At 38.8% G+C, this 11,358-nt stretch overlaps 1 protein-coding gene across 3 annotated transcripts in view; it reads right to left on the bottom strand.

Annotated features, from left to right (window-relative positions):
- Positions 1 to 298: 298 nt before the first annotated feature.
- The window catches only part of zgc:65895 (uncharacterized protein LOC393546 homolog), a 32,647-nt gene continuing 21,587 nt past the window's right edge, over positions 299 to 11,358 (bottom strand). For 2 of the 3 annotated variants that reach the window (XM_057829726.1, XM_057829728.1), the window contains exons 2-3: positions 7,932 to 7,983; positions 299 to 1,749 (exon numbers count right to left, since the gene is read on the bottom strand). In XM_057829726.1, the coding sequence (XP_057685709.1) occupies positions 1,477 to 1,749; positions 7,932 to 7,983 (325 nt within the window). In that variant the 3' untranslated portion in view covers positions 299 to 1,476. Of the gene's footprint in view, positions 1,750 to 7,931; positions 7,984 to 8,156; positions 8,400 to 11,358 lie in introns of those variants that run through there. The other variant, XM_057829727.1, reaches the window with a different exon arrangement.

Genomic DNA, 11,358 nt, shown 5'->3' with positions numbered 1-11,358 from the left:
GCCATGACATTATGTTCTTCACAAGTGTATGTAAACTTTTGACCACAACTGTAGCTGACATCACAAAATGACTCGCCCATAAGTGGTGTCCTTTTTAAATACTTTGACCAACCATCTTTTACATAGGTCATTTACACTTGTTTTTCCTTTAAACTAAATCCAGAACCTCGCCTGTTACCTTGCTTTACCACTATCATCTCAATTTTAGCCTGCTTTACTGCTGCTTCTCCCCCAACCAAGAGAATAAATATCCTTCTCATAAGTGTTAATACAGTGAAACAGTAAAGAAAAAGTCCACTTCAATTTTTCTTTGTTTTCACTTTTATTTGAGGTGCAACTGTCTAGTGCAAATTGTAACGTCACATTTGTGATGGGCTGAGGAACATGCACTAAACATTGACGTACGTTCTGCGAGGCTCCATTTGCCAAGTGTGTGTGTGTCCCCTCTGAGTGTTGTGACAGCAACACAGACGCCTGGTTGCACAAAAATACTTAAAAAGAAAATAAAAAGTAAAACATTGTTCATGTCAACCCAAAAAACGCGATCGACGACACGTCCGAACACACGTTTTGCGTGAACGGTGACGCTAAAGTCACCGCATGAGAAAAAGTGTTCAGCGTGGATGTAAATGATCCTCATCTGTTCTCGTCCTGAGTGCTGACATCAAAGGAACTTCGCAGCCTGGCAAACCATAGATAGATATATATTTATATACAAATATATTTACAGGAATAAAATAACTGAAAAGAAATTATATATGTATCTATGGTTGAAAACCAGGCACTTTGCAGAATTGGAAATGTTTTCTTTTGTACAAACCTAAAAACAGTCGTATCCTATTTCTTGTATTTCTCTTACACATCACTGGAACATTAATTTTCATCCATGAGAGCAAACATAGGAAATACATCCTAACACTTCCCCAGTTAACCCTGTAGAAATAACATTGAATCCCTGCATAAATAATGAACTCCTCTTCCAATGGGCGAGTGTGGGGACGGCAACGTGACGTGGGAGAAGTGAGACGCCACTAACACGCTTGATGCAGTTCATCATTTCACTTTGAAGCACTCTCAACCCAGAGCGTCAGAACTGGAAATTACTACTTCCCGTTCCAGATAGGGAGGAGAGGGTGGGGCACAAGTCCTCCATTAAAGTTCATTTGTTAGCAGCGACATGTGCATGTGGAGGAAAAAATGGAATGTGTGTTGGGTTGAGGCGGAGGGCGGGGGTGGTCGACATTGGCACATGTTCCACAGCTTTGACAAGGAGGGATTTGACGCCAAAGACTGACTACGGGCTTCAGTTCACATCCGCTTGGTGCGTTCCTCCAGTCACCGTGACAACAGTGATTGTCCGAGCAGGTAAAAGTTGCGAGACGAGGCAAAATAAATTAAATGTGCAACAAAAACTTGCAGGAGGGTCCTCAAGAAGGTGGCATAGTCGGGGTGGCTCACAGTATGGCTCCTTTCTCTTCACACGGACGGACCTGAATTCTGCGCAGAGGGGAGGGCTTGCGCGGTTCCGCCAGAACCTGGGACCTGAGGCTGTAGGGCGGCGCCGGTGGGGGAGCCGCCAGTCTGGACCTGGGCCTGGAACTGAGCCATCTGCTCGGGGCTGGCCAGGGTCTTGAGCAGGTTGTTCTCCTGCTCCAGTTGGTTGTTGCGCTCCATCAGCTCCTTGATTTGCTCCTTCAGCACCTCCACCTCCTCGCGCACGGCGTACATCAGGTGACTTTTCACCAGATCCTGTGGAAGGAAGAAAGAGTTTATGAACAAACACACCAAGTAAAAAAATGGAGGATTTTTTTGGGACATTATTTAAAATTTAAGCAGATAAATGACAATGAATGGAACCAAGAATGAAACCAAAGTAACATACATTAAAAACGGTATGCAAAGGAAACTACGAGGACATTTAAAAGACAACCGAATCATTAACGAAAAATTGGAACCCTTTCCATCAACACTCTACCTCCTTCATAATTGTACACAGTCTCGTGGTTTTATTTTATTTTTAGATAATTTTATTGCATGTTATTTATTTACTTATGACATTAATTCACAGTGCGATGCACTGAAAAGGGAGTCACTACTTTCGATCTCATTGTACGATGTATAATGACAAATAAAGTCTAATTTCTAAATGACTACATATTGAAAATAAGAATACTGTAAACAATGCTATATTACGGTAGTTTAAAACAGGGCTGTCCCAAACGACTAATTTTCTCCCGATTAGTCAGCCGACTATTTTTACGATTAGTCGACTAATCTAATAATTACATTTTAAAATATTTTTTTACTAATTTAGCAATTAAATTTTTGTTAACGCTTATCAATTCACAAAAACATTGGAACACGTAAATTATTTATTTAAGAACAAATAAACACGTAAATAACAATAATACATAAAAAAATAAGTTCAAATGCTGATAGAATTAACTAGTGCAAAACAATGGAATGTAAACAGATTCAGAACACTGACTTCGCCTTTCCAACATGATTCAAAACAATTAAAAAAAACACCTAGCATTAATATTATAGTATAGTACTATATATAATAGTATTATAATTATTCATTGCCAATCAGATTTTTCATAATGGGTGTCATTTTAAAGGTATTCTTAGTGTAGAATCTGAATTTTGAAGTATTTGGGATTAACTCCAGAAATCGCTTTTTATATGAAGAACATGACATGCTTTTATTTTGAAATGTTCACTGGAAATACGTTCGCTAACCCGCTAACTTCAGCTTTACAATCCGCAAAAAAAAAGCACTTTTTGTAATTGCATGTAGTGTCAGTAATAGATTTTTTGGTCATTTTTTTTCGTTTGCAAATGCTGTTAACCAGCGATTTTTCATTTTTGAAGTGTCACCTGTTAACCGCAAGTTTGCTTTCACGAGACGACTGCCAATGTTTTATGGCAGGCTAAAGTAAGTTGCCTTTTCCCCCCCATTCACCTCAGTGTAGCAGTGCTAACGTTACAGTGTTAAATATAGATGTGTTTTTTTATTTTGTATGTCTGAACTTTAATTCTACAGCGTGTTGATAGGAGAAAGGAACTGGAGTCTCATATGCCATCAGTACGCACGCACCAATGTATGCACGCACGCACGCACGCACGAGTGCAGCGATAAAAGGCAGCCGTGAAAATTACCGGCCTCATTTTTATTTGCCGTGCGATAAATGGACTCATTGCATATCGTGACAGGCTTGGCAACTTCAAATAAAACATGTCGTTAGTTAGATGGACTTACAAACTGGGTAACGGCGCTTTAGGTGTTTATTCACGGCCGACGTGCAGCCAAGCTTGGCATTGAAGAGACAGGACAAAAGAGTGTACCCTCCTTTGTTTCTTTGAAAAAGGTCAATGTTTTGGACACTCTAGTGTGCTTTTTTGGCTTTGTGCCGCTTTCCCCGCTTGCTTACAGAGCGTCCGACATTCTGAACTTACCAGGCATATATTTTTTTAAGCCTTCATTAACCGTCGACGGGATGTTTTGCTCGTCGACGGATTTACGTCATCGATGACGTAGACTATGTCGACTAGTCGGGACAGCTCTAGTTTAAAATAATATTTTTGGTGCAAGCTTTTGCGTAATTATCCTAGCGTTCTTTCAAAATGTTTGCTTTCATTTAAACTTATTTAAAAAACTTAAAACCATTTTACTTGCTATAAAAAAATGCCTATTTAAATTGAGTTTTGCTTGTTAATTGATCATTGATCACGTGGGTCTGAAATGTAACACCCACAATGGAGGAGATGACTACAGAGACGAAACAATCGGCAAATAATCGATTCTCAAATTGCTCAATAACTATTTTGATTAATGATTCATTGTTTAGAGAGCTGGTTGAGCTTCATATTGTCTAAAACCTCGATATTCTCAGATTACTGATGTCCTCTGTGAAAACAAGCTGATTATCTTTGTTTAATTAACTAGGATGAAGCAATGATCCCCATTTTCTGACAGATTAACCGCTTCAGCCCTGCATTTTTTTCAACTGTGCAAAAATAAAAATAAAAAATCTGTGCTGATTTTTACTCTACTCAAACACCAGAACAAAGTGCATTTTTTTTTTTTTATCGGGGCTAGTTCATGCTTTTCTTTTTTTTTTTAATGTTAATGTGTTTTTAAGGAGAAATGAGCACTATACACTCACCGGCCACTTTATTAGGTACACCATGCTAGTAACAGGTTGGACCCCTTTTTGCCTTCAGAACTGCCTCAATTCTTCGTGGCATAGATTCAACAAGGTGCTGGAAGCATTCCTCAGAGAGTTTGGTTCATATTGACATGATGGCATCACACAGTTGGTGCAGATTTGTCGGCTGCACATCCATGATGCCAATCTCCCGTTCCACCACATCCCAAAGATGCTCTATTGGATTGAGATCTGGTGACTGTGGAGGCCATTTGAGTACAGTGAACTCATTGTCATGTTAAAGAAACCGGTCTGAGATGATTCCAGCTTTATGACATAGCGCATTATCCTGCTGAAAGTAGCCATCAGAAGTTACATTGTGGTCATAAAGGGATGGACATGGTCAGTAACAATACTCAGGTAGGCTGTGGCGTTCCAACGATGCTGAATTTGTACCAAGGGGCCCAAAGAGTGCCAAGAAAATATTCCCCACACCATTACACCACCACCAGCCTGAACCGTTGATACAAGGCAGGATGGATCCATGCTTCCATGTTGTGACGCCAAATTCTTGACCCTACCATCTGAATGTCGCAGCAGAAATAGAGACTCATCAGACCAGGCAACGTTTTTCCAATCTTCTATTGTCCAATTTCGATGAGCTTGTGCAAATTGTAGCCTCTGTTTCTTGTTCTTAGCTGAAAGGAGTGGCACCCGGCGTGGTCTTCTGCTGCTGTAGCCCATCTGCCTCAAAGTTCGACGTACTGTGCGTTCAGAGATGCTCTTCTGCCTACCTTGGTTGTAACGGGTGGTTATTTGAGTCACTGTTGCCTTTCTATCAGCTCGGACCAGTCTGGCCATTCTCCTCTGACCTCTGGCATCAACAAGGCATTTCCGCCCACAGAACTGCCGCTCACTGGATATTTTTTCTTTTTGGGACCGTTCTCTGTAAACCCCAGAGATGGTTGTGCGTGAAAATCCCAGTAGATCAGCAGTTTCTGAAATACTCAGACCAGCCCTTTTGGCACCAACATCCATGCCACGTTCAAAGTCACTCAAATCACCTTTCTTCCCCATACTGATGCTCGGTTTGAACTGCAGGAGATTGTCTTAAACCATGTCTACATGCCTAAATGGACTGAGTTGCCGCCATGTGATTGGCTGATTAGAAATTAAGTGTTAACGAGCAGTTGGACAGGTGTACCTAATAAAGTGGCCAGTGAGTGTACGTTATCCTTTTTGAAGTTGCGTTTGGTCAGCCATTTTCCAAGAGCCAAAAATAGCAAAGACGGCGTGCCAAACATCATGATTTGATTTCGATGGGTAAAGTTTCATCCAACAATCTCCCAGAAGTGACAATAGCAATTAAATTCTGTGTATTTATTGGTTTAGAGACGGGAACGCATAATTTCCTTCAGAAGCATGCTTAGGTCTGAAGGGGTTCATGTACAAAGCAGTATCATTAATCAGAATCTATTTACTTAGAGCAATCACTACACTGTCAATTGCAAATGCTGTTTTTAAATAAAGGCCAAGGAAAATAAATCTCTTTTTACCTTGATTAATCAATTCTTCAAACAAAAAAAAAATCACCAAATGATTATAATAATTGTTGACACCCAAGATTACTGTTGACACAATCCCATTTCAAAATTAAAATAGAATACGGCTTTGGCACCATATCAAGGCATCTGAGGGCAGTATTAAATTCGTTGTGTGTGGGTGTGGATTACTTGCAAGTTTTGACTACTGGCGGCCATTTTAGTTATACACATATATTCAAGAATGCCTTTTGTTTACACATAAGCAAAAAATACTTTTAAATGATATTTTATAGATTTAGACATAGAATTTTAAGAACTGGAACCGCCCCGTCAATATTGATTTTAACAGAGGCGGCAATGCGCTATGTAAAGTATGTAGCTGCTTATTCAGCTACATTAGCCCTATTTAAAACTACGACTTTTATTCTCATAGTAATAGTACGACAATAGTACGACCAAAAAATATATATATATATTACGAGAGTAAATGTCGAATTATTAGTAAGGGAATAAAAGTCGTATTATCAAGTCGGGCTATTGTAACTGAATAAACTGTTGCTTACTTTACGTAGTGTGTTGCCGCCTCCGTTAAAATTAGCAATATTGAAGGAATCTTGTGTTTTAGAATTGGTTAATCCATCAAATTATAATCAATAGTAGGATTTATACTAATGCTTCGTTGTAGCTCCCAGCCAAGATACATGTACCTAAAGTGCATTGCGTCTCACAGATACATTACCACTACGTAATAATGTGATTTTTTTTTTCATAGCAATTGTACGACTTTAATCTCCTAATTTTTATTTTTTTTGGCCCTAATACTCCGTCGTATCAACGTGCATCATGAAGTTTTTTTCACGTACTTCACACCAGCGATATGTGACATTTGATTTATCTACTCTGCTGGTGCTCACTCTTATGCTAAGAAAAATGTAGACACACCACAAAAACAAAGCCAGAATTGTTTTGAATCCTGTTGGAAAAGTGAAGTCACAATATTCTGAATCTGTTTGCGTTCCAATCTTTTGCACTAGTTAATGCCATTAGCATGTAACCTCATTCTTTGTGATTTATTATTATTTATGTGTTTATTTGTACTTTAATAAAGAATTTAAGTGTTCCAAAATGTTTTAGTGAATTAATAATCATCCCAAAAAATTAATTGTAAGATTTGTAAAAAAAAAAAATAAATAAATAAATAAATAAAATAAAAAGGAAAAACATTATTGGATTAGTCGACTAATCGTTAAAAAAAGTCTGCATTCTAAATCGGGAAGAAAACTAATCGTTTGGGACTGCCCCGTTAAGAACAAGCAATCCTATGACTGAAGAAAAAAATGACACATAAATCTAAATCCCATTATTGAAAACAATTAATGAGCCCTTCTTGCCTCCCCACCAAAAAGCCTCATTCAACATGCATAAACAACAGAAAAATATGATTGTTTTAGTCAGGATTATGCTGAAATCAATTCCAATTCTGTGAATGCCTGATTTAATCCTTTTAATTCCTATAGAAACTTCCCAACTTTTAAAAATCCCCAAATTTCCCAACATCCCACCACACCCCAAGAATGCAGAAGCACTGAACGGCCACACGGCATTACGTCGATGATGGCAGAAAGGAGATTAACAAATTATAATCCAAGCATCCCCTCCTCGCCTCACAGCTACGGAACAAAATGTCCCCGCGCTGAGTAGGAGGAGCCAATCGCCAGCCGAGTTATTTATACCAAAAGGAGGGGAGGCTGCTGCCTGCCTAGCAACATGCTGCTGAAGAGAGGATGGGATGGGAAGGAGGAGGCGAGGGGATAGCGTGTGAACCTCGGTTTGGCCCACATCATCTGTCCAAATCGTGACATTGCAAGGCATGGGGAGGGGGTTGTGGGGTCTTCATCATTTCCCGATTTTGGATAAAACTTCGTCAATTCTTACATTTTCATGTTCTTCCAATCCCTCAGTTAAATTGACGATCAATCAATTTGTCTTCTGCTGTGAATTCAAATTAATTTCTAACTAGATTGGACGTCTATCATAGTCAATGGCAAACCGTTGGACCCACAGATGCTCATCATGAATCCAAATCTCCCCATTAATTAGGCTAAATTCATTCATTCACTTATAGCAGTTGTCCTGAAATCCACTCAGGGCCAACACACTAAAACCGAAATGGCCGGAGTTGCCTTGGCATTACGTAACGCAGTTAATGGTGCGGACTCGGACAAAAAAAACTCACCATCGCCTGCTCAATCTTGTTGTCAATGGCCACGACACTTGCACCTGAAGAGCTGAAAGAAAAACAAAAACACGTCGTTAATTTGCTGGCCTGAAAGGCACCAGTATGACGCAATTCGCGATGTACGTTTCCGCACACAATCGACAAAACGCGAACAGGGGGCAAAACCAGCGCATTTTAAAAAAGTAGTCCCGTTCCTATTCTAAGCCTGACCAATATTATTACCTCCTGTCGAGCCTGACCGACGCGCTCTCCTTGCCGAGGACGGAGGATAGAAACGAAATGGAGAAATTCCGCAGTTGGCAAACGCCAAGGTCCATCGCCACCGTGTAACACTGCGAATTCATGCTATCCCGTCCATCAACGCGCCGCCTCAGCTCGGCCCTCCGGCGGTGCGAACGTGGAGCACGAGCGCATTCTGTGATCCCACGGCCGCCGAGGTTCAACACAAAGACTGAGGTGAGTTGGTGGGAGAAAGGGAGGGCTGCGGCGACAGCGACCGTCTGATTGGCTGGGAGCAGGGCTCATTTGAATAATCACATAAAAGACGGCGACCGCGGATTGGAAGAAGCGACCAGGTTTATTTGCATAATAATACCGGAGAGCACTCCGAATAGGAGAATCTTATCAAAAACATCTAATTAATGTATAATAACCAACAATGCTAATAATAAAATCCCTACAACATTCTAAATAAATATACAAGTGATAAACAAAAAACAACAACAATAATTTTCAAGGGCAATGTCGCCACCTGCTGGTCATTTTAATTCATAAGTGAAATGCCTCTGCCCTGTCCCCAAAAGACAAGATAATTTTGAGGTCGCATACATATTTTGCACAGACACCACTAAATTGTAAATTACACAGATACCCACTCCCTCTCTCTGGGACCATTAATAGTGGGTCGGTTTCTTGTAATCAAAGATCAAATATCAAAGGAGTATTTTTGATGAGAAACCAAAGGGCCTTTTAACTCTTTGAATGAACGTTTATTCGCCGCCACCCTGCCTCTTCAAATGGATTGAATATCTACCAGTGATAAACTCATTTAAATTCAAAGTAGAAAGATGAAAAGAGACATATCATCGTCAGTAGCACTGCAAGATCGAAGAATGGCGTGCCTTGATACTAGAGCTGCAGCTATCGAATATTTTAGTAATCGAGTAATTGAATGAAAATTCTATCGATTAATCGAGTAATCGGATAAAACATTTTTAGGTGAAGAGCAGTTATAAATATACATGAGAAAGCAAGACATTTCATCTAATATAGAACCATTTTCAGTCAATCAATGTCTTTATTTTCGATGTACATTGTTGAAAACAGCCAACAATTGCATTTCAGATGTAACTAGAATTTAAAAAAAAAAGACTAATTCACTGCTTTCACTCAAAAAACTTTTAGATCTTATAAAATGTATATATGTATCTTAGGGCTGTCAAATGATTACAATTTTTAATCGAGTTAATTACAGCTTAAAAATTAATTAATCGTAATAATCGCAATTCAGACTATAAAATATGCCATATTTTTCTGTAAATTATTGTTGGAATGGAAAGATAAGATGGATATATACATTCAACATACGGTACATAAGTACAGTATTTGTTTATTATAACATTAAATCAACAAGATGGCATTAACATTCTCTTAAAAAGCAATCCATGGATAGACTTGTAGATCTTAAAAGATAAATGTTAGTACAAGTTATAGAAATTTTATATTAAAACCCCTCTTAATGTTTTCGTTTTATTAAAATTTGTAACATTTTCAGTCAAAAAATAAACTAGTAGCTCGCCATTGTTGACGTCAATAATTGCACCATGCTCACTCATGGTACTAACCCATAAAATCAGTTGGACCCAAGCGCCAGCAGAGGGCGCCAAACACCCAAAAACAAGTAACAAGAGGACATTACACTGTATTGTACATTTTAATCTGTTTGAGCGGGGCATGTACGTTAATTGCGTCAAATATTTTAACGTGATTAATTTAAAAAATTAATTACCGCCCGTTAATGCGATCATTTTGACAGCCCTAATATATATTTCTTACCTAATAATGCCATTACGCTTGATAACACACATCACTTAAAAGTTAGGTGTTTTTCCCACGTTTCAGTTGAATTTCTATTTGTGTCAAGCTATTTTTAAGTTCTAGTGAAGTTTTAAGTTAGTCTAAACTGTTAAGTCCTGATAGGATTTTGAGTTTTTGCAGTGTTCAAAATAAATGTATGATACCTGCTGTATTGGAGCACATTAGGGACCGGTGCTACTTGGTGTTTTATCCAGCAATGACTACTAAGCTAAAATTGACAGTTAGCATTATTAAGTTTTTATTTTACACCCTCATCACTCTACAGCGCTATGTTTTTACAGATTAAATAAAGCCTGTATGTAAGGCAGGTTAGCCATGCATCGACAGTGGTCATAATTAATAGAAACCTATCTCTCCCCAGGGCTAACGTTACGTGAGCGAGTGACAGTAACGTTAAACTTATTTATTAGCGCTTAGAAGTCTACTGCTTTAAGATGGCGGCTGTTTACTAACGCCGCTGACTCTGTCATTTTGCATCTAGTTCAGGGGTGTCCAAACTTTTTGCAAAGGGGGCCAGATTTGGCGTGGTAAAAATGTAGGGGGCCGACCTTGCCTGACATCCTTTACGTAGAATGAATGAATGAATTTATTGTCATCATCATCATCAAAATCATTAACAGTTTCAGAGTGTGGAATTTGTTTACCCGAAGGAAAGACGAAGACAAACAAGGAAGACGGGAAAAGCAAATGCTTATCGGAAACAACAACAATATATATAGAACAATATATTTAAGCAAAATTTAGCAAGCCATTCAGTGTGTCACATTTGCTTTATTATTTTTTTTATGAATAATTTCAACAATCTCGCAACTAGCCTTTGCGGCGTTCTCTTTCGACTCTCGGGCTCTTGCGAAATACTACTGCTGTGAAATTAAACTAGCTTCAAGTTGCTTCAATTTCTCGCTGCGTATCTTCCCTGTAATCTTGTCGTACATGTCAGTGTGTCTTGTTTGGTAACATCGCCTCACATTGAAATCTTTAAAAACAGCGATTGTCTCTTTGCAAATAAGGCAAGACACAGTTGTTGCATATTTTAGTGAAGAAATAGTCCAATTTCCACCTATCCTTGAAGCGTCGGCCATCACAGTCAACTTTTTTTAGTTGATTGTCGCCATTTTAGAAAATTGGAAGTAGAGAGTCACACGGAGTAATGTTGCTTAGCCCTTAAATACCTGCAACATGAAGCAATTATCAGAGAATCCCAAAATTTGAAAATTAAGGTCCTAATGAAACATTTTTTTCAAATTTGTGAAAAGAAAAGTCAAAATGAATATGTGTAATAAGCGTTCTAATATCTATAACCCATGCTAAATCATGTTTTTTTCTC

This window comes from Corythoichthys intestinalis, chromosome 2 (genome assembly GCF_030265065.1).
Source record: "Corythoichthys intestinalis isolate RoL2023-P3 chromosome 2, ASM3026506v1, whole genome shotgun sequence".
Classification (NCBI taxonomy): Eukaryota; Metazoa; Chordata; class Actinopteri; order Syngnathiformes; family Syngnathidae; genus Corythoichthys; species Corythoichthys intestinalis.
Note: the sequence above shows the minus strand (reverse complement) of the source record. Positions and strands in the feature narration are given on the sequence as shown.